The sequence below is a fragment of the Chroicocephalus ridibundus genome, chromosome 7 (assembly GCF_963924245.1).
Source record: "Chroicocephalus ridibundus chromosome 7, bChrRid1.1, whole genome shotgun sequence".
In the NCBI taxonomy this organism is placed as follows: Eukaryota; Metazoa; Chordata; class Aves; order Charadriiformes; family Laridae; genus Chroicocephalus; species Chroicocephalus ridibundus.
Window position 1 is genome coordinate 36,578,718 of NC_086290.1, and position 23,051 is coordinate 36,601,768.

Here is a 23,051-nt window from a genome sequence, read left to right on the forward strand (position 1 = left end):
AGTTTGTCAATGGGAGGCTCAGCCCTGTATCCCAGTATCAGTCTCTCTAATGCCTTCTCCACAAGAAGGTGCTGACTTCCCACTTTTTTGGTTGTTTCCCTGCTTGCACCCCCAAAGACTGTGCTTGCTGCATTGTTGCATTGCTCTGTAACCAGCTCTTGGGGTGGCTCTCTGCCATCACTCCCAAATCCTTCCCCATTCTGGTTGCTCTAAGACAGGGGAAGATTGGAGCACATCTTCATTTAAGCGGCAGGGGAAAAAAAAAAAAATAGATCAACTTCTTGCATTTAGACAAATTATTCTAGCTTTCCTCACCAGTGTCACGTTTAGCTGTTTGCCTTGGTGCCACTACAGCATACTGAAATACTGTGTTACCTGTAATCTGAATCTGATGCACATCAAAATCCTCAAAGTCCCTCACTTTAAATATAATAGCATTTTTAACTCACGCTCACTTCTTATGCATAGCGTATGCTGCTTGGCAGTTGAGGGAGCTGGCATACAAACAAAGGTGTACGTGTATAAGATAGTCCTTCACCCCAATGCTGGCCGGTTCCTTGGATAGGTCCTATCACCCTTTTTAAAAGCTGTAAATGCAAGTGGACTTGAATCTCACCACCCATGTTCTCAGCCTAGATTGTTCCTTAGACGTATCTTTACATGCCATTTCCACTACAAGTCTCTAACCTGCAGCCCACTGATGAGATGATAATGGGTCTGCAGCCAGACACCGTATATCAGAACATATAGCCACTCTGTCATAGATTATTGTACAGCAGGGCTTCTCTCACTCACATTTGTTCATTTTAAGTAACCTGTGTCTGCTGCAGACATTATTTAATTTAGCCCAAAAATGTGATCACAGGCACCAAAGCATACAGTAGAAAACACAGCTCTCCAATACTTCTCCACTTAAAGTAATTTGAGACCTAGTCCATTTTCAGAGCACCCGAAGCAGGGCCCTGGATGTTTCTTTGATTTTCCACCTGTTGGTGATGGGGAGTATTATCTGCACCAACAAAAGGTGAAACTCCGTACGCAGGATCTCTATCCTGCAGAGTACAGGCATCAAACACACAGGTCCTCAATTCCTGTATCCCTACTAAGCAAGAGAGCAGTAACACTACCAGTACTCTAAATGCTGTGAAAAGGGGTTCAAAGGAAAAAAAAAAATAATGCAAATTTTCATAGAGAAGGGTGATTTCACTTTGAGTTATTTTCACGAAATAGTGCACCATCTTAATTTGTAATTTTTTTTAATTTTTCTTTTGAATTAAAACAAGCACAGAGGAAGGTGTATTCAGTTTTAACGAGTAGCTTTCTAAAACTATTACAGCTGAAAATAAAATGTTTTTGTTTGCTGGAAACACTTTTCTTTCCTACTGCTCCAATTTTGCCATTGTTCATGAAAACTTTAAATGAGTTACTTTTTGCCAGTTCAGTCCAAATACTGCTTAAATATTTACACTGATTTATCTGCCCCCCCTCTTCCTCCTCAGGATGACTCAGTGGTATCAGCTACAGCAACTTGATTCCAAGTTTTTGGAGCAAGTTCACCAGCTATACGATGACAGCTTTCCTATGGAAATCAGGCAGTACCTGGCACAGTGGCTGGAAAACCAGGATTGGTAAGCATAGAAATAGGCCTTCAGGTTGTGTGATAAGCAATGTTCTCATACTTGCAGTTACAGGCAGCAGAAGACTACTGGGGAAGCAAGCTGCTAGGTGAACCTTTGCTGGTAAGACACTTTAGTAGCTGTGTGGGTGCTATAGCCTATGTTTGTGCCCTTCAGGGCTTTCTAGAGGGGCTTAACACCTAGAGTAACAAGTGTACTATCTCATATTTCCCTGGGTTGGTCTATAACAATAGCAGCTGTTTTAAGACCGATCATTTACTGCTAACCTTAGCAGCTCAGTCTCTCACTGTTTTTAACTTTTAACTTTTGTCAAGATTTCTATGGAGTGTCTTCTTAGGAGAGTTGTACAATGTGCCCATGCATCAGGTTCGCTTTTAGCTTCTTGATGTGCATGGAATGAGTAAATGAAGTTGTATAGAATGTGGCAAGAATAATACAGAGATTACAACGTTTCTGTATCAAGGAAAGTAAAATCAAAGTTGAGAGAATGAAACTGGCTTATGTTTGAAGGTAATTCTTACTGCTTGCATATACTACAACCAGAGTTGGGGGTTAAAAGTAGAGTACTCCTGTATGCATTTCTTGAACGCTGTATTGAAAGTTTATTTAACACAAGCATGCCTTATATCTTTCTAGGGAACATGCAGCCAACAACGTATCTTTTGCTACGGTGTTATTCCATGATCTGCTGTCACAGCTCGATGATCAATTTAGTAGATTCTTGATAGAAAACAACTTTTTGCTGCAACACAACATAAGGAAAAGCAAACGTAACCTTCAGGTATGCCTGGGGTATACGCCTATACATTTGCTTGAATCGCTTCAGTAGGGCAATTGCATGCCTTTAAGCAAACTACCCTGCCACAAGGGATTTCACACAGAACTTGCGAGAATTCTAATTTAAAAGTCAGAATTCAAATGCAGCTCCATTTTTTGTTTTACTTGGGTACAGTTAGAAAGTTACAGTTTCATTACCAGCACAGTTACAGTTTCTGAGAACTCTAGAAAATGGAAAGTTGTCATTTGTAAGGTGTTTACTATATGTATTTGGAGCGCTTACTCGAATGTAGTTTCACTTACCCCACCCCTTCCCCAGCTGGTTTCCTCAGTGTTCTATTAAGCTTCTGATGCAGAAGAAACACAGGGGGAAGAAATCCTTCCCCTGTAACTGCAGAACTACAGTTAATAGCAAAGGACTTGTCATTAGACAGCACTTCTGTGCATTGTATTGTACTGACAAAGAAAAGGGCCAAAGCAATTAGTAGTGAGCGGCAGTTGGAACATATGCCTAGTGGACTTAGTTACTTTCATTAGTCGGTCCTCCCCTCCTCCCTGTAGGGCTCTATGCCGGAGGATCTTCCATAGAGTCACCTTCTCCAGAGCCTATCGCCTACACACCTAGCTTCTCCTCACCACAAGTTAGTGACTAGGGCAGTGTTTTCTGAGGAGAGGAGAACATGACCAGGTTGTACTCATCCAATAGTAACTACAGATCAGCAATGAAGGATCAGTCAAGAAGGCTGGTACAGCTCAGTGACCCCAAGGGCAGCACCATCCTGGGTGGAGCAGGGCGGTACTCAATCCAGAGCATGTTTCAACTTAGTACACATATTAAACAATAACTTAGTATAGAAATAAAACAATAAAGTCGAATTTTTATCCAGCCTTGACTGTGTGTTCATAAATGGCAGCTAACATATCTCCTTTACGTCATTGAGCAAGACCTGTACCTCTCAAACTAGAACCACCACCCTTCAAAACCAGCAACTGTACTTCAAAGATGCGGGAGGGTGGCTGTTGAGGAAAGATGAGTTCTCTCTAGGACTGTAGGGTAGTATCTCACATCTCCCAGTAACGTTCCATACCCTTTCCTGTTGTTTTGTGCCGAGTTCCATTACTTCATACACTAAATGAGCTAGAAGAGAAACTCATTCTTGGGGCTGGTTGCAGCTGTCACGCTCCCTGTAGTCTTGAAGCATGCTATGACCAATGTGTGCCCTGAGGTTCACACACAGTCACCCACGAATCTTTTTACTAAAATTGGTTTACCAAAGGACAAGAAATTATGAGTATGGATTCTGACAATAGACTGTCTCTAATGCCAGGATAACTTCCAAGAAGACCCAATACACATGGCAATGATCATCTACAACTGTCTGAAAGAAGAGAGGAAAATCCTGAACAGTGCCCAGTTGTCAAGTCAGGTAACAGTCTTGCAATATCTACTGCAGTTGTATCTACCCTTTACTGGGACAGAGTGAGTGGAAGAAGACCGAAATAGGAAACAGGCTGTCCTCTCTGTCCAACAATATGTTTCTTAAAGACAGACGAGAGAACACCGATATGTACCAGATGGACAGTGTGGCTTGTTTATGCTGTAAGAAGCATTTGGAAGGGAAATGCCAGGAAGTAATTTTTATTCCTTGAGTGATGTAAAAGTTACTCTGTTAGGTATTTTTAGTGCTTCTGTAATACGGAAGCACTACATGCTCATCAGATTTTATTATAATTTAATAATAAGTGCTTGCCTTCTTTCTCTGGCAAGATTTTAGCTTTTTTCTTCTGCATTTTACTCCTGAATTTACTCTATTAAGCAGCTGAGCCTTGGTGCTTCTCTGGACTGTTTTTGGGAAAACGATGTATCATTCTTCTTCCCAGTTTTTTTTGTTTGGTTTTTTTTTTTTTTTAAATTAAGCCCATTTCTTTCCTCTGAACCGTAGGTAAAGCTGTATTCTTCTCCTTCCTCATCTGTTCCCTGACTTTTAATCCTTTTGTTTTTTTCCTTTGCAAAGAGAACTGTTCTGCAATAAAAAAAGTTCTGCAGGTGGCAAAGACATGCAAACTGTATAGCTAGATATAATCCACTTATGTAGTAATAAAGTGATGGCTGACCAAGCATGTGAAGTTCTGATACTTAAATACTTCCCTTTAGGGCAAGTTTTTCAATGCATATTGATAGAGAGGGAAGAGCACTCAGGCATAGGCTTTCAACAAGGGGCCTAATGCAACTGTGTCCAAAACAGCCTCTCTAAAAATATGACTCTGACAAAGCCCTTGTAGCTGCAGCACAGCTGTTCAGTTTCTGTTCTGGCACGTGACATAAAGCACTCACAACTGCCTTTCTGGCGTGCAATATATTTGAGTCATCAAAAAGGGAAATGAGTCTTCCTATACTTACTGTTGGCACTAGGTAAAACACCGTGCCCTACCTCTGCTTTCTGGTAAATGTTCTCATTTCCCAAAGCTGAGCAGGTAAAAAGCAGAGCAAGCACAATTATAAGCATCATAAAACCCAAAGGAGAATCCCAAGTGTTAGAGTATGCCCAGACTGCCTTAATAGTCTCACAAATCTATGATGGTGAGCCTTTAGCAGTTTACCAAAATACTTTAACACTTTAACTTAAGCTAAGGTCATCTAATCAGAGCAATGATGCATACCTGACTGTTCCACATCACATGGGAGGAACAGCAAGTTTCTACACCAATCGTACTGTTAATGTATGGAATGCAAAGCCTGTCTTTCAAATTACTGCAACTCTCCCTGAATGGTGTCATGCAATAAGCTTCCTGAATTATATTGAGGCCGGCTTTCAAAGAAACTGTACAGAAATCTAAGGAGTGCTTGAATGCCCTGTAGGAAAGAAACTGCATACCAGGTTACCCCATTTGACTGCACACAGACCTATCTTTTTCTTGCTCTTGACCCGTTTCTCCCCATATCCTGTGTGCATGAATCTAATACTTGATGTAGGTGTCATCCAGCCTTCAGAGTTGTTGTTTTCTTGAAATACATTTAGAAGATAGATCAAGATAAGCAAACAACAGAATCAGTTGGTACACAGAGAAAACAAAATAAGTTCATAGCTTGATATTGGTATGATGAAAAAAAATGCAGCATCACCACACAACAGGCATTTTTAATCCTTCCTTGTGTCTTGCAGATTCCCCTGAAGTTGATTTTATATTATAAAGCCTTAGTATGATTTATCAGAACAAGCCACACTTCATCAGGCCAATTGTCAACAAAAGCCACTAACTTACATTAATGAAAAAAAGTATTTGCTGTCGTGGGTCACTCTGGTTTGACTTCTGTTCTTGTTTTGCTTGCTTCCCTCAGATGGAAGTGGGGAGCATACAGAACACTGTGATTGGGATGCTGGACAAACAGAAGGAGCTTGATGCGAAAGTTAAGGCTGTAAAAAACAGTGTTGTAGTAAGTATAGTATAACTAAAGTAGTGTTTGTTGATTAACAGATGTTGAAAGAGCTTTCAGTACATAAGACTTTCTAAAATGACAAAAGTAAGGTAATGGTTTGGTTTTCAAGTGATTGTCTGAAAATAGAAAGTAATTACTTGTCAGTAGCGCCATAATACAGATTGGGATTTGACTGGTTTAGCAAGATCAAATGTCTTGTGCCTGAATTTTAGCAACAAAAACATTTTACCCATCTGAAATACTAGCAACCGAGGAAAAACTCCTAAGAAATCATGTACTGACCAATTTGTTGTTAGCTAGAAGGTGGATTTTCATTTAGCATATAGATGTTTATTGTCTTAACAAATATTGTCATAACAGAAAACTTTTCTCCAAGCAATACCTAAGACTGTGAAAGTTTGTTTAAAATGCTGTGTGCTGTTTCAAGTTTTTCCACGGTAGCCTAGGTTCTCCTGAACTCTGAACTTACGTGGCTAGACAGTGAGGACTTTTTCCATCTTTTATAATTAACGGATTTTAGTTAGCTGAGAAGAGGGCGGGAGAGTGAATCGAAGGTGATTAAGTTTAGGGATATTTCCTGTTAGGAAGTTGCAGGAAAAGGCACTGCTACAAAACTGGACTTGTAATGGGCTGGTACCAGGCAGTTCCTAATCAGAAGTAGTCTTACATTACATGAAAGTATTGAATAATTGTGGCCACCTTCATGTGTGCTTTATAGGACGTGGAGCAAGACATCAAGACGTTAGAGGATATGCAAGATGAATATGACTTTAAATGTAAAACCTTGCAGAGTAGAGGTGAGTAATTTATCAAGGGTATACCCTATTGTATGTAGTTTGTAAGAGTAAACTCTACTTTCTTACGTCAGGAAACTAAACATAATGATTCAGTGATATGCAGCCAAACTTACTGGTAATATCCCTCCTTTACTAATTCTGCGTTGATAACGTCCCTCCTTCATTAGTTCTGCTTTACTCTGAAACCTAAATTCCTGAAAATGTGTTCTCTGCATCTGTCTGTTCTTGCAAGTAAGAGAGACACTTTGTTAACACAGCTTTCCTTTGTCCTTTACATCCCTTTGCTACTAGAAATAGCAAACCCTATAGACTTTGTGACCGTTCAACCATACACCTAAATAGTGAAGGTTAGGCTTCTCTTTGCCATCTTGGATTTCACAAATGCCTTCCTGCTTCAAGTTTTGTAGGCCCTTGTGTACTGAGGGAAGCACATACAGCTGTAGTCCACAATGGTTTCATTATATAGATCTGGCGCACTTTTTGACTGCTTTGTTCTAGAAAAGGCTTCAGTTTCCAACACAATTTGTCAGTTGACTGTCCCTCAGAAGAGGGACACATTCCGAAGATACTAAGGGGAGCACTGAGCCATGATCTTGCTCTTTGGACTTGGGGGCAGGTAGTGCTTCTATGAGGCAGACAGGAACCTCTACCCTAAGGTCAGTAGGCAGCAGAGGTAGTAGCTAGGGTGACTCTGTAGGATCTGTCAGCCTGGGCTACCCTCAGGAGGCTGTAAACATTGTCCTTTGAAATAACAGTTGACTTATGTTGCCAGGTTAAGCAATACGAATGATTCGTGTCTGAAGTCAGCATGAGAACAAATTGCTCAGTGTGTATCACTACACACTATTATTATTTTAAATCAGGTTCTTGCTCTAAAAAGCAAGCAAATTCACACCTCGATTATTTCACTGGGATAGTGGCTTTTCCTTCCATTAGTGCTCTAAGCATAGACTCTGTCCTTTCTAGAAGCGGGGAGGAGGAATCAAAAAATAATATCTAGGAGGCAGTAAATGTTTCCTCCCTTAAGCTTTAAAGGTATACTTCACTTGACATTAGCCATGCAGGTCCCCTCCTCCCCAGAGCGTTTCCCCCACCCATACTTCAGCACTCCTTCAGTCTCATCTTCACAATTTGGCCTTATTTTACAGAGCACGAGTCCAATGGTGTGTCGCAGGAGGAATTAAAGAAAGAACAGATGAATCTCAAGAAGATGTTTTTATCACTTGACATTAAGAGAAAGGTAGCACTCCAGTTTTCTTTCAGAAGGCAACAGCACTTCATTTTGGATACATGTTCATTTTCATTGGGTTGACATAACAACTTATACAAAAGAAAACTTTACTACTATCAGTTGAACTAAGATTTCGTGCTTTCAATCCTGACTGAAAATCTAGAATCTCTGTACGCAATTTTATTTCTTTTCTAGCAACCTTTATCAAACTCTGTCAGGTAAAGCTAAAAGAAGAATGGGAGAGAATAGGTGTCATGTCAATAGTCATGTTCTTGAGGAAAACACCGATTACAAAATTTGCAGCTATATTAGAGTTAAATGTGCTCACTCTCATTGAAGTGCTCAAATCTATGGCAAGCACTGGGTGATCCCAGATATACACTTAGGACATACATGGATGTGAGACACTGGGTCTTCAGAATTCAACGATACTGAATGTGCTTTGTTTCTCCACCTAGTCTACCAAGTACTACAGCTAAAGAGAAGCAGATGTTTTTAGAAGACATCCTCTGTTGACAGGAACTATTACTTTGAGGTCCTTGCAGAGTTTTGCAAGACAGATAGCATTAGCTAAAACAATACTTAGTTTTCCTGTATGAAGTATTTTCAATAAACAGGGTAATTTAATATTCTCTATAGGAAGTGGTGAACAAGATAGTACAGCTGCTGAACACCGCAGAGCACACGCAGAGTGCTCTTATTAATGAGGAGCTGGTGGAGTGGAAACACAGGCAACAGACTGCATGCATTGGTGGCCCACCCAACGCCTGTCTTGACCAGCTACAGAACTGGTAAGTCTCTAGTCAAGGACTGCATCGGGTAGGAACTTGAAGTGTGTTATGAAGGAACACCAGATCTGTGAAATATACTATTTATATTGCACGTTTTCATTCTGTCACAGCATAACTACATTTCATTGATTTTAGTACCTCAGCACATTTCCAATGAGCAACAAGCGTTCTCCGTGCACTGCCTAGTCCTTAGGGACAGTCACCTGGCTTGTGTCTCAGCATTATTGCAGTACAAAAACATGCTAGAAGTAATAAGACTGTGTAATTTTAGGTTCACCGTTGTTGCTGAAAGTCTGCAGCAAGTTCGTCAGCAGCTCAAAAAGCTTGAGGAACTTGAACAGAAGTTTACCTATGACCCTGATCCCATCACAAAAAATAAACAAGTTCTGCAGGACCGAACATACAGCCTTTTCAAACAACTCATCCAGAGGTAATAGACAAGAAGGATCTTTTGCATGAATGGAGAGCACCTTCCCTTATGTTCCCCCAATATTTCCTACACACTAACTTTGCATTTTCTGGGGTTTTCTTAAGTTTGTCATAAACGTTAAACTAAATGATCGTTTTTGAAATTTACCCTATCTGGGTAGGCCCATGGAAAGGGTTTGTGATCAGTCATCGTTTAAGTTAGCAGGAGCTATGCTACAATATGCACTGATTACAGAATCAAACTACTAGTCTGTTAGTTCATTTCTTGCTTTAAGCTTCAGCCCTGCAAAATTCGAGTAAAGGGAGGCAAAAAAACATCTGCACCAAGCTATGCCCAAAATAAATACACTAGATTTTCCAACCCTTTGTCTCTAGTATAAGGAGGCTAGCCCTATCTCTGTACCATCTCTGTGATGCAAGTTACTGTAGCTGGTTGCCCCACAGAGATCAGAGTCCCATTCTGTAAATGTACAGTAGATAAAAATTAATGCTGCAGAAGTCTTGAATCTAGCAGATAAGAGCAGAGGCTTAGATACAGTAGGTAACACCCTGTTATGGGGGCTAGAATCCAGGTTTCCAGAGTCCCATTCGGATGCTCTGGACAATTATCTTCAGTTGGAAAACACAGGTGCTGCTTTTCAATGAAGTGAAGGCAATGAGAAAGAGCTGCAGAAATGCAGCTGCTGTTTAGTTACCTATAAGCTGCTTCTCAGTTATCTTGCCTGTGAGTACAGTGGAAGGAAAAGTCTGAATACTGCCTAGGACTTGGTAACAGTAGAAATACTTCAGAGTATTTCTGCACAGGCTGAGAGAGTTGGGGTTGTTCAGCCTGGAGAAGAGAAGGCTCTGGGGAGACCTTGTAGCAGCCTCCCAGTACCTGAAGGGGACCTACAGGAAAGCTGGGGAGGGGCTGTTTGCAAGGGCGTGTAGCGATAGGGCCAGGGGCAATGTTTTTAAACTAGAGCAGGGGAGAACTAGATTAGACATTGGGAAGAAGTTCTTTACAATGAGGGTGATGAGACACTGGCACAGGGTGCCCAGAGAGGTGGTGGAGGCCCCATCCCTGGAGACATTCGAGGCCAGGCTTGATGAGGCTCTGAGGAACCTAATCTAGTTGAAGATGTCCCTGCTTACTGCAGGGGGGTTGGACTAGATCACCTTTAAAAAAGGTCCCTTCCAGTGCAACACATTCTATGATTTATGTCTACGCAGCAGTACTACACAAAAAAGGTGCCGGAGACAGCAACAGCTTGGCACGTATCAGAACGGTTTAGCCTCAGGAGTTTGCTTCATGGGGTTAACTAGCCCTCATCAAACCACCAGCTACCTTATCTAGCTCTTGGGCATGTGTTATTACATAGCACTGTCTCACAGCAATGTAACCGTAACAATTTTGGAAAGGCAAACAAAGCAACATTCCTCACTTGGATTATGCTAGTTACATCACAGTGTTTACATGCTGTTGGATTTCAGGGAAGTTTGAGGTAGCACTTTCCCTCCTCAAGCCATCAATGTATTTAGAAAAAGCCAGCTCTTACGGAATCACTTCATACTGGCAATATTTTTAGCCTGTTGATACAAATGAAAGAAACCAACACGCAGACCTCCATGTAGATTGAAACTGAATGAATGAAGTGTATAGTACTGCTGGTAAATCACCATTCATTCAAAGTTCACTGTTTATGTAATTTCTTATTCCTTAAAGACAACATTGATAAATCAAAGTGCCTTTAATCTGTTCTTTCCATAGCTCCTTTGTAGTAGAGAGGCAGCCTTGCATGCCAACACATCCTCAGAGGCCATTAGTCCTGAAGACAGGAGTACAGTTTACTGTAAAGCTGAGGTATGTTTTCCCCTTCCCCCTTCTTGTTTTGTGGTAAGCCTTTCATGTCGTTGGCTTTCTACAGCTGAGAGGATTGCAGATCTTACACTGTAGCCCAAGTGCTAAGGTCAGTAAGAGAGAAGTGCCATGTGGCAGGAGGGTATCTTCTAGCAAAGTTTAACTTGCTTTCAGCTTTTACCCTTTACCAGAAGTGAGGGGTATTGAGTGTGTGTAAGAAATACAACGAAGCAGTAGAAGACACACACAGACCACTTTGTCATGCAAAAGAATATCTCATTTGCCCATCTAGTTTCCTCTCTAAATGCTATCTTGTATGGAGCAAGCTTGGAGCCTGTACATGGCCCTGAGTTGTGCAGCTTAAGTACATCTGTGATAAGCAATGTGATAGAAGAAAACCTGTTTTTTGCAAATGCAGTCATTTAAAACAAATATTTCTCTTTCCAGATTGCTGGTGAAGTTGCAGGAATTGAACTACAACTTGAAAGTGAAAGTTTTATTTGATAAGTACGTTGCATTTTTCTCATCCCTGTGTACATTAATGGTAAGCAGTCCCCATATTCAGAAACCCAAAAGGCAGTCGTAATTTAAGCGTTGAGTGAGCCAGGAGCAGGCTGGTTCTCCACGGCAGTAGGTACATCCTCCCTTTTTCTTACCCATGGCGCCCTTGCTCTAAATCTCTCTCTGCCATTAGAGACATGTCACAAAGTACAAACTGCCTCAGCTTCTTGCCACCAGCTCCACTCGGGTGCACCCGAGAGCTCACTGTTGCCAAATCAGCCTAGGCATGGAGCAGCACTTGGGCAGCACATGCACTGCAAAACCACTTCTGTGTTGTGGGTATTTCGCTTGGGCTAGCGCTAGATGGAAGCGTAGAATTGAACTCCACTGTTTCCAGTCACTGATTCAGTTGTGTCTTTTAAATATGGGGGTTTTGCCGGGGGGAAGCCTCTAGTGAGGAATCTAGCTATCCTAAAGCTGTCTTTGAATTAGGGGTATAAATGGTCTACTTCTAACATATGACGTTCCCAATTAGTGAAAAATGTACACCAATCTAAACAGACTGCTACCAGTCTTTTCTAAGCAAGTTCATCTTTTTTTATAAGCAATGCAGTTCAGATGAATGTAGCACTTACTTTAAGGGCAGGGAAAGAAATATAACAGGCTGTCCAAAATAACAACGATGGCTGCGCTTTTAAGAGAGCAGGTGGGTTTTTGTCTTCCCATTCAAGTCCTTAGGGGGCAATCTGTTTTCTTGAAACGGCTCTGGAGTCCAGAAACTTGCATGGAATGGGGAAAAGGAAAAGAAATTCTTACGTAGATGTGGGAGCCGAGGCTTTGAGAATTGCACCAGATATAAGGCAACTCAGTAAAATCCTGATTCAAGTGATGCAGCAATTTATTTAACAAGTTGTATGATTTGAAAGCAGATTTAGAATGACAGTACTATGGCTTTTTTTTTTTTTTCCCCTCAGAGCAAGAGTTAAAGCCTATGTAGTAAAAGAAAGGACTTACCTTGATTATAGAGCCCCCATAGCAAAATTTAAGCCTCAGTAAAAGACAGCCTGTGTAGCACAATATTTATTTTGGCTACTTGAACCAATTCCCTCCTCTTTTGCACAAAAAAATTTCACAGAAACATTTTACCAGTTCTCAGTCAGCTAGTAAAACAAACACACATTTTCTCTGTCTGTGGCAGAATCTTTAAGAGATTTTTATTTTGTCTTTCTTTTTTTTTTTTGACAGAGATGTAAGTGAGAAGAATTCAGTCAAAGGGTATGTGGCATCACAATTTGTTATATTAATGTTGGGTTCTTTCAATGAATTTGAGATTCAATTCTTTTCTCTCTATCTTTGTGAAGGTTCAGGAAATTTAATATTTTGGGTACAAACACAAAAGTAATGAACATGGAAGAATCTACTAATGGAAGTCTAGCAGCAGAATTCAGGCACTTGGTAGGGGATTTTTTTTTTCTTTTATTGACACATCCATTTAATTGTGTGGGTAGAGGGTGTGGTAAGAAGGAGACAGATTGCTTTTATTGTTGAAGTAGTTGTTTATATAAGAGGAACTGCGGTCATTTTCCTTTTTCTTTGTTCTTCCCTTTTTGAAATCTTTGGCTTGTTTCAACTGAAATGCTATTGCTTATGTCCCTGAAATAGGGCTAGAAATGCAAACAAGAGCATTTGCTGCCATACAGTTTATGTTGCAATGAGTTCTTTGCAGGAGGAGGAAGCAGCAGCCTAGAAACACTGGTTTGGGTCTTTCAGAGGAAGACCCACAGGTAGGAAAGCTTGGAGTAGTTTAAAGAGCTTTGAGTCTGGAAGACAGAAGTTGTCTAGGAATCAGCAGCTACAAAAAAATTCAGTGCTTTCAGCAGACTCTACAACAACTTTTGCTGTGCAGATTGAGATAAATCAGATTGGTTCCATCATTACAACAGGAAAGGAAAACGCAAGTCCTGAACCAGTGAACATGGAAGCCTCCCTTTCTCCTTTCATTGTCCAGAACAGACACTGTCTGGACTTTATTGTCCAATTCAGAGAGATACTTAGATAAACTTAGATTATTTCATCCAATCCTTCCTGATTTCACAGTGCTTCTGTTCTTATAAGGCCTCTTGCATAAAGGCATTGCATCCTAACAGTGCGATATCTGTTTTCACAGATGGTTAGTTTATAAAAGAGTAGTAGTTACCTACAGTTTAATCCTTTGGCTTCCACAGATTAGAACCAAATAAAATCAGACACTAGTGCAGCAAGTTTGCATGCACTTGAGCAACTTGAGCATGCAAGCATTTCCATCCTCTACCGCTTTCATTTGTGGCTGAGGTAAATGAGTGACAGTTGTTGGTTTTTTTTGTTTGTTTGCAGCAACTGAAAGAACAGAAAAATGCAGGAAGCAGAACAAATGAGGTAAGCAGCACTAACCTTGTTTGTAAAGCTTTCACGTAATACTAGAGGGACGTTCAGGCCACTCAGCCCCGTGAAGAAACACACAGGAGACAGATCAATAGGGGAGGAGTTCAGCGTTTCTAGGAAATGATCTGCGTAGGAGGTGTCTACAAGTGACAACTACTGCCAGAATGGTGTCCCTCACTGACATCTAGCTTTAACAGGACTTTCTGGCAAGGACAGATTTATCTGTGGCTTCTAGGTAGGAGCCAAAACAAGGTGCCTAGAGAGCACCCATTCTAGCAGACAGTTTTAGGAAGTTAGTATTGCCACTTGACTTTCACCTGTAAACTGTTTCTGAGGTCTAAAGCAAGTGACCTTGTGCAGAAAAGATTTTTCCCCATGATAAATACCCTTATCTTCCCCCCAGGCAATTTTCAGTCCCTGAAAGGTTTGTTTGTTGTTTTTTGGTTTTTTTTTTAAAGGGTCCTCTCATTGTAACAGAAGAACTTCACTCTCTGAGTTTTGAGACGCAGCTGTGCCAGCCTGGCTTGGTAATAGACCTAGAGGTATGTCTTAGATGAAACAGATGAACTTGAACTCCTGTACGTCACTCAATGCTGACAATCTAAGCTTTCTTTTTATTATTATTATATTTTTTTAATTATTGTGATATCAAGCACTTTCAGTTATTTCAAAATACACGAATTGCACTTTACAACATCTCTGTATAGACACATACAGTGAGGATGCTATCAAATCTCTGGGTAAATAAAGCATAGATGTGCTTTGCAAAGTGTCTGATAACCAGCCCTGGTTTTTAAGCGCTCTAGGTACCGGTTTCTTTTTACTTCAGAAGCAATATGCTATTAATTCTACCATTCTATCAGCGCTGTCATAACTGACACTAAATCAAAGCCTTTCTAGTACTTCATACTGACATTTTATCCCCTACATACAAACTTTGAGTGAGAAAGTTAAGACCACGCAAGCAGGGAATTACAATGGAAGTGGTTCTGTGGGTACTCGAGAGGAGGACTGCAGCAGCGGTAGAGGATGGTCTGACATGTTTCCTTTTGTGTCCCTCTCAGACCACATCGCTTCCCATTGTTGTGATCTCAAACGTGAGCCAGCTTCCAAGTGGATGGGCTTCTATCTTATGGTTCAACATGCTGTCTACTGATCCCAAGGTATTTGCAAAAAAAAAAAAATAAATAAATTGTTATCAGAAACACTATGCGTAATTTTCAAGCATTGTCTGTATAGAAATGGCTGCTGCACTCTTTCCACGCAGGTGACTCTTAATGGCTTTGAGATGCAGAGAGAGAAACACAGTGACTTACTTCCCTATCCTAAACAGGACAATGTTTGAAACCCACATAAGGACAGTATACATTATATTCAGTATACACAGTGAGAAGCCAAATAAGCATTCAAGAATTGAAATACACTGTATTTGAGTAATCTAGTAATTCTGCCCACTGTGAGAAGACATGTCCAAAGCAGAGTCCCAGAGATTGCTTCTCCTGATAAAGAGTGCCTGTCAGAATAGCAGCCAGTCTCAAGTTGACGTCCGTTCTTAAACCTGCATTTTGTTTTGGCAATACACTTTCGTAAATTCAAATGGCATTCCAAAATTAACATTTATAACCATAGAATGTATTTTTCCCTTCCATTCTAGAACTTGTCCTTCTTTCTGAATCCACCTTATGCGAAGTGGTCTAAACTTTCTGAAGTTCTGAGCTGGCAGTTTTCTTCTGTAACAAAGAGAGGACTCAATGCAGATCAGCTGAGCATGCTGGGAGAGAAGCTGCTTGGTATGGTCCGCTTCCATCACAGGCGGACTCTTTGAATTGAAGCTAATTCTACATCTTTTCTGCAATCTATTTTAAGTTTTCGTTTCCTCTCATGCCTTTTCCCCCCTCATACAATATCACTTTATAGCAATGACGTGTTTTCCAGTTTTCAGTATGGTAGAGTTTGTAAGTGAAGGTCGAGTCACAAAAAAAATCTGCACTTCTAACTTCGGAGTTCTGTGCATTAGGGCAGTGCAGGCTATTTCTGCCTTTTGAAGAGCTACTGAAGTAATGCGCTTGTTTAGTCAATCTTTGAGGTGGCTGTTTCTTGGCATTTTTGTTTTGGTTTTAAGTCCATCTCCATTAATTTTAACTTCATGCATGCCCCCAGCTGCAGTGGGGGTTTACTCTGTGTGCATAAACACAGTTGCAATATCAAAGTGCAAACACTATGAAACTATTAAAGGGTATCAAATTGAAAGTCTAGATGAGAGTCCTCAGTAAAAGGCCTAATCAGCCATGAGTTTTGTTTCCAAACACCTTGTCAGTTTGCCTGATAGGCAGGGCACTTGACACTGCATAGTAGACTCTAGGTAAAAATACTGTTGATTCAGTATATTCCGCTAACCTTAAGTTTCAGGAAGCATTTTATTTAAAGGGATTTGACACTAGTGGGTCTAAGTGGCAAGTACAGCATTCCAGTCTCTCATTCTCTTCCTCTAATTTCCCCAAGACATAAGATCTAACAAAAAGCTTTCTGGTTTAATAGATTACTTTTCAGAATTCTGCAAGGAGAGTAATTTATTTAATTAACCGTCATGAAGACAAAGTGACCGCTGACATATTTCTATGGTCAACTTCATGTCAGAGCTTTAGACATTTTGTCATCTCTGGTAACAAGCTCTGCAGCTAAAAGTATTTCACTACTGAAAAAAAGAATCCAGGTAGTTGAACACTATATATTCAGGACTCCTTAGTGCAAGGGGACACAGAATCTAACAGGGTGCCAGGATACAACTTGCCTGCTGTTTTTGTGATGTGATAGCAGCATCAGAAACAAGCTCCCTAACCCAATTTATTTTTAGATGAGAGAGAAAAAAGCAGCATATTTCTAACTGTATTGAAATCCATAGTATGATCTGTAGTGGAAAGAGTTTGGCTCTGAATACAGTCGGGGTCTGCAAAGCTCTAGCTGGCGTAGTCACAGCACAGTATTTTCTTTGTGGTTTGGACGTGGTTATGAAACACTTGACATAAAAGCAAGGCAGGGGGAAATGATTGCAACAGGAATGAGATGGGTCTGTGGTTGGGGCAGACCCTAGGAGTCAAGAGTTTCTGGGGCAAAGGCCTACAAGTCACCAGAATCTCAGGTGATTAATCTCAAAAAGATATTGTAGGGTCTGCTGAGCTCCTATGGAAAAGCTCACAGGTTGCAGTTTCAGTGCCAAAGAAACATGAAGATTTCTGTCTCCTTCCAGGAAGGATTTTGAAACTGGCAAGCATTAGGTGTAGCACAGCGTAGAAAGTGTCAGAATGAGTTGGTTCCCATTACACAAGGTCTGTTTAAATCATTTGGTCGTTCTGGTGCAGTGAACTTCTCCAGAGGGGAACTTTGCAATCTCTCCCTGCACTAGCCGTGAAAATACAGTGGCCTTCCATCTCTTTTCTTTCTTAGTCCAACAGCTCAGAGTTGTAAATAAACACTCAGAACTTGCTGCTCTAAGTACTTTCCTTTCAGCCTTACTAAGTAACTTATGGAACATGACTGAAGTCAATTTATTCTGTTCAGGGCCAACAAGTGGAGGATCTCATGATGGCCTTATTCCTTGGACAAGATTCTGCAAGGTACAAACACAGTTTAAGAACTGAGAAGGAAGAGGGAGCTTTTTCTTGGTTTGTTGTGGGGTTTGTTTGGTTTTTTTCCAGGGTGCTTTCTTTTTCAGTAGCGTACCCTAATTATTGTAGAGCTTATGTGGTTGTGGGGAGTTTTGGTGGTGAGGTTAAAGTAGCAGCAGGAGGAAAAAGAGCTTGTAATAGCAAGGACTAGATTATTTTGGGATTGCTTTGAGCCATGAGCTATATAGAAAAATGCATCTTTCAAACACAGTGTCTTCATTATTATTAATGCAGTTGCTATTAATAGAATAGTTCTCCATTTTAACCATTACAGAAAGTGTCAAAATAATCAGCAAGATGAGCCATAGTGAAGGACATTTCCCAGACTATGGGCAACTGGATTAGGGCGAGGATTAGCACAGGGCAGCCAAGAGGGTCAGCATGATGGCAGAAAGACACATGAGATTTCATAAGCCTGGTTGCAGCAAAGACACATTTTCTTTGGCTTTAGACCCCAAAGTGGTATAGATAAGCAGGAAGTGACGACAGTCAGGAGCATACTCCAGAGGAAGAGCGAAGCTCTGGTGAGCTACAAGCACTCAAGTTCATTAATATGGGTGTCTCAAAGAACTGAAATCTGAGCCTGAACAGAAAGTGTCCTTAAGCTGTTCTCCTAGCCAGCCTGGTTGAAAGCCACATGGGTTGTTTTGGATGTCCAAGAGCTCCAATAAGGACAGTGCCCGGGCAGGAACCAGAGCCTTTTCTCTGCTCTTAGACCAATGTCATTGCATGAGGTGATGGATCACGCGTTTGTGGGTCCTGTAGGCTCAGGCAGGCATTTTTCTCACACTGCCTCTTGCTTTAAGATTCAGTACATGCTTTGTTCCCAACAGTTTCTGTCCTTCTGGAGTAGAGAAACAGAAAGGGACAAAAACTCATAAGAGAATACAGGGAGGGTGGAAAAGAATAAAGAGGGGAGAAAAATACAAGAACAAGTAGATGCTGGCAGGATTGAGAGCTTGCTTCCTCTCTGCTTAACAAAACTCATGTTTCATTATCCTTGTTCTCCCCCCTCTCACTGCTGCTTTTCCATATTTTGAATTTCAGGAAAACATAAACGATAAAAATTTCCCCTTTTGGCTGTGGATTGAGGGAATCCTGGAGCTTATTAAGAAACACCTCCTGTGTCTCTGGAATGATGGGTAAGACCTGAGTGAAGTTAACAAAGATGCCGTCATTGCCTCAGACCTCTCATTTAGGCTCGCAGTTGTATCTTCAGGTTGTGAGGTTGTTTGTGCAGATACTTTGGATCCAATAAAGTGGAAGTTGCAACCAGAAGAACCTGAGACAAATGAATGCTAGTAGTGAGGAAGCCTCTAACAAGGCAACTGCTTAAAGCAAAAAGTTAGATGACCAAGCTGTCCCATTTAAGTCACAGAGCTGAGCTGTGAACGTTAGATTATTATTTTTTTGCCTCTTCTCCCACCGTAAGTAGGTTCTTTCCCTGGAACAGAGCCTCTTTTGTGTTTGATAGGGAGGACTGAAGTACAACAAAGTCATAAAGTAGTCATCCATCTTAAAAAAAAAAAAAGCCTATGCACAAGGAAACGTTATTGCGAGCATCCTATAGGTGGCAGCAGCCAGACTCTGAATGTCTGTATCTGCACTATGAGTCCAGAAAGTAGTCTTTACTGTTTTTTAATAGAGTGTTATTAAGTAGGAAGACTCTGCTAGGTGGAAACCCGGTTCTGATTCCCCTTTAGTACTGATTTAGTAAACTTTTTATTCTGGTATTTCCAATTTCAGAAGTAATTGCAGCCAGAAACAGGTTTAGCCAAGGTCACAATCCTGCATTTTAGGTTTAGCCATGCTACGAAACCCTGTCAATAGTGCAGCCTAGGATGCAGGACCTACACCAGCGGCATTGCTGTCTTGCTACATTTAGCAGCAGACTTCAAATTATTACCCCCTCACTCCAGATGAGCTCTGTCAAAGCCCGTTATAGTACAAGCCTTGTTTCACTGCCTAAAACCTACACATTTCTCAGCTAACCGGACTTCAGTGCAGTGGGAACTTTTGCCACCATTACTGAAGCAGAGCTGCAGCTCTGCCCCGCTTGGTGTTCTGCCTCAGCGTGGCTGCGTGCCTACAGGATTGTTTTTGCATGTGGTTTTGATAGCGTACAGTCCTGAGTAGCATTACTCATTGCTCTCAGTTATGAGAGCAATCCCCTGGATAGGGTTTAACAGAAAGAGGAGGTGCGAGTTAAATCCTGGATGTAATCAAAACCAGAGATTTAGTACTCTTAGTTTTTCCTCTCTCAGCTGGCTTTGTTGGGTGCTCACAGATCTTTGCTTTCTAGAAAGGCAAAAAGGAAAACTGGAGGGAAAACTCTTGAAAACTGCAATGATACTTGAGCGTGAAAGAGACAAATCTATAGTATTCATTAGGACAAAGACTCCCCTTGTATACAAAAGAATAAGCATTACAGCCTCAAGAACACTTGCCTTTCTTCATACTGGAGGAATGGGAAGGCTAGTGACTTTCATTATACACAGTGCATTTACTACCAAACACATTTGTTACCTGAAGGATGCCATTTAAAAAAACCCACAGAAACAACAAAAAACCCCACACCCGACAAAACAGGGCAGTTTACAGTACCTGAAATTCTAAGCAAAATCATTATTATTTAGTAGGTGTTGTGCAAAAAGCACTTACCCCAACTTAATGCACAGAAGGACAGTAGTAGCACTCAAAACTTCATTATTGATGGAGTATTTTGAGGAATAAGAAGCAGTACAAAGAAATTCTGACCTTTTAAAAAAAAGCAGTTAGGGTTTGACTAGGGTTAGGCCCCAGTGCCTCAGTACTCCCTCCTCAGGGCCTGTTCAGACCAATCCATTATAATCACCACATTGGCCTCCTTGCCTCCACAATGACATTTACTGAGCGTAGTGAATCTGGGGGGTTGAAGTCACACAAGGTTAACAGCTCATCTAGCTGGTAAACTTGGTTTCATCAGCCAAAGAGAGCAACTGTTCCTTAATATACTTTTGAAGTTAAAACCACTAGCTGGCATCTGACCATATTGCACACGTATGACTTTACTTCTGCAGCCCAGCTTCAACAGCACAAGACAATCTCTTATTCTGAGCTCCAGAAAAAGTTTGTATATGCCACCAGGCAAAAGGAAGAGCGCTGAGAGAAGCTGTGGTGATTCGTGGCTTCCACAGGGCAGCTCCAGCCTGTCAGTCCTACTGCTAGCTTTCCAGCTGTTCACAGGACAAAGCCTTCCACAAGGCTTTTACAAGTACTTCAGCTCTTTTAAGTGACAAGAGGTTTTCAGTTTCCCTAGGTAGCCCAATGCAGCTTAGATTTTATGTTTATGAGTAAACTCAACTTCTTCTTTTCCATGTTACAGCTGCATCATGGGTTTCATCAGTAAAGAGAAAGAACGTGCTTTATTGAAGGACCAGAGCCCAGGAACATTTTTACTAAGGTTCAGCGAAAGCAGCAGAGAAGGAGCAATCACATTTACTTGGGTAGAAGGATCTCAAAATGGTAAGTCAGTAACAAAGAACATCTTTATCTTCAAAATAGAAGCTTATATCAGAACAAGAAGTCTTTATGCTGTTTTTCACACTGAGAACCAATACAACACACCATGCTAGCAGTCCCCACCCTTACAAGCAACAGGCCACAAGCAATAGCAGACACATGACTTAATTGGCTTAGCTCATAAGCCACACAGTAGATTATTCAAGGTTTCAGCTACGACTAGTAACACTTCCCAGGTACTGCTTCTGGCCTAGAATTTTGTTGAGGACAAACTAGACTGTCTCCCCTGCCTCCTGAAGTTCACTCTTAGCAAGACACCTTTAGTACATAAACATCTGCATCTCCCTCCAAACCCACACCATCTTCCACATCAGAGATTTCTCTCCCAGGAAGAGTTCACTTGCAGCCACATTCAGCCACCTCTATTATTGTTCTCTGCCCCTATTGCATCTTGTGCAATGCTTTCTGTAACTCACAGTCCAACACATTTGTTCCTTCCCACATTCTTCCCAGATAAACCACGTGGTCACTTACTTCATTTCTCTAGCAGTTCTCCTTCCTCCCATTTCCAGATGAAAGACAGACGAAGAGCTTGGTTCTTCAGTTAGCTCAGCTACTATCTATTCAAGAAAGCCTACAGGCTTAAAAACTGCAAAAAAGATATAATCTCCCCTATATCCAATCAGGGATCTTCCCTTCTCATACTACTTAAATCAGCCCCACCTGGCAGGATGCTACAGCTGTTTACACTTCACTTGGATGAGCCCAAGATCTACAACAGCTGGAAGAGAAACTGCTGAACGTACTTGGATGACTCGCTTCTCTTTGCTGCCTTCATACCTAAGGCATCCAAAAATTGAGCAAAGAAGGGTGACGGTATTTTGAGCATTCAGGGAGGCTGTATCTGGCTCTCTTTATGAGTCATAAGAGCCTCAAGTGGTTTTATTAGGCTCAAACTTCCTAATAGGCAATATAGTTTGAATGACGTCATTTGGAAGAAGGTTGAAAAGGTAGCACAACTTAAATTAGTGAATGAAATACTGCAGTTCATTTCCATGGATCACTCAGTATAAAATACACGAAGAACTATCACTATATGCTATCCCCCCATATGCCTTCCTGCCCCACAAAGCAATTGTGCTCCCTTTGACGATCATTGAATACTTAACTGCAGCACAGCAGGTGTCATTCAGGTAAGCTCACACGACCTCTGAATTTGTGGAAGGAGCTGCACCTTTTCTGGGCAGTTCTAGAAAAAGCTTTGAAAGCACCTTTAAAAGTTGCTGCTCTTCTCATTTGCAGAGCCCCAGTTCCATTCAGTAGAACCGTACACCAAGAAGGAGCTCTCTGCTGTTACTTTCCCTGATATCATTCGCAACTACAAAGTGATGGCAGCTGAAAACATTCCTGAAAATCCCCTGAGGTTTCTGTACCCAAACATACCCAAAGACAATGCCTTTGGCAAATACTACTCCAGGCCTAAGGAGGGTGAGTGCTCTAAACGGCTCATACAGCGTAAGTGTGATGTTTGTTCTTGAGATGCTTGGGCACTGTATAACTTCTGTGGCGTGGAAAGACAGGGTAGCAGTTGGACTAAGCGTCTTTGCAGCCTGACCCAACTCAGCTGAAAGTTGAGAGCGGGTACCTGAGCTTTAGTAGGCTAAGAAAATGTCTGTTTTTAAAGAGGCACAACATGAGATGTAGCCGGATCAAAAACTGAAAACATAACTGTTGCTGGCCCTCTAATTCAGGTTTCACGTCTGCCTGTGAGATATTTCAGAGACGTAGGTTCCCACCAACAGCTGGACTCACATTACGGTATTTCACAGGACTGATCCTGGTTGTGTGGGCCTGGCAGCGTGTGTTGGTACAGCTACATCAAAATTAAGGGGAAGTTTTGTTCCTCATTTTTTATAGGGGAAAGGCAAAAGAGAAAATTTGGCTAAAAATTGGAATGGATTAACCGTAGTGCTGTAAAATGTGTGTGAGAGAGACTTGTGTATTCTCTGGATCACAGGCTTT

General features: G+C 41.2%; 1 protein-coding gene across 2 annotated transcripts in view; it reads left to right on the forward strand.

Annotated features, from left to right (window-relative positions):
* The window catches only part of STAT1 (signal transducer and activator of transcription 1), a 28,078-nt gene that overhangs the window by 1,313 nt on the left and 3,714 nt on the right, over positions 1 to 23,051 (forward strand). For both annotated transcript variants that reach the window (XM_063340402.1, XM_063340401.1), the window contains exons 2-21: positions 1,500 to 1,628; positions 2,274 to 2,418; positions 3,743 to 3,841; positions 5,755 to 5,850; positions 6,572 to 6,650; positions 7,799 to 7,890; positions 8,521 to 8,672; positions 8,944 to 9,102; positions 10,852 to 10,944; positions 11,389 to 11,448; positions 12,688 to 12,717; positions 12,804 to 12,897; positions 13,816 to 13,857; positions 14,322 to 14,405; positions 14,928 to 15,026; positions 15,518 to 15,653; positions 17,422 to 17,477; positions 18,576 to 18,670; positions 20,893 to 21,032; positions 22,332 to 22,517. In XM_063340402.1, coding sequence (XP_063196472.1) covers positions 1,501 to 1,628; positions 2,274 to 2,418; positions 3,743 to 3,841; positions 5,755 to 5,850; positions 6,572 to 6,650; positions 7,799 to 7,890; positions 8,521 to 8,672; positions 8,944 to 9,102; positions 10,852 to 10,944; positions 11,389 to 11,448; positions 12,688 to 12,717; positions 12,804 to 12,897; positions 13,816 to 13,857; positions 14,322 to 14,405; positions 14,928 to 15,026; positions 15,518 to 15,653; positions 17,422 to 17,477; positions 18,576 to 18,670; positions 20,893 to 21,032; positions 22,332 to 22,517 — 2,065 coding nt within the window. In that variant the 5' untranslated portion in view covers position 1,500. The remainder of the gene's footprint in view (positions 1 to 1,499; positions 1,629 to 2,273; positions 2,419 to 3,742; positions 3,842 to 5,754; positions 5,851 to 6,571; positions 6,651 to 7,798; positions 7,891 to 8,520; positions 8,673 to 8,943; positions 9,103 to 10,851; positions 10,945 to 11,388; positions 11,449 to 12,687; positions 12,718 to 12,803; positions 12,898 to 13,815; positions 13,858 to 14,321; positions 14,406 to 14,927; positions 15,027 to 15,517; positions 15,654 to 17,421; positions 17,478 to 18,575; positions 18,671 to 20,892; positions 21,033 to 22,331; positions 22,518 to 23,051) is intronic.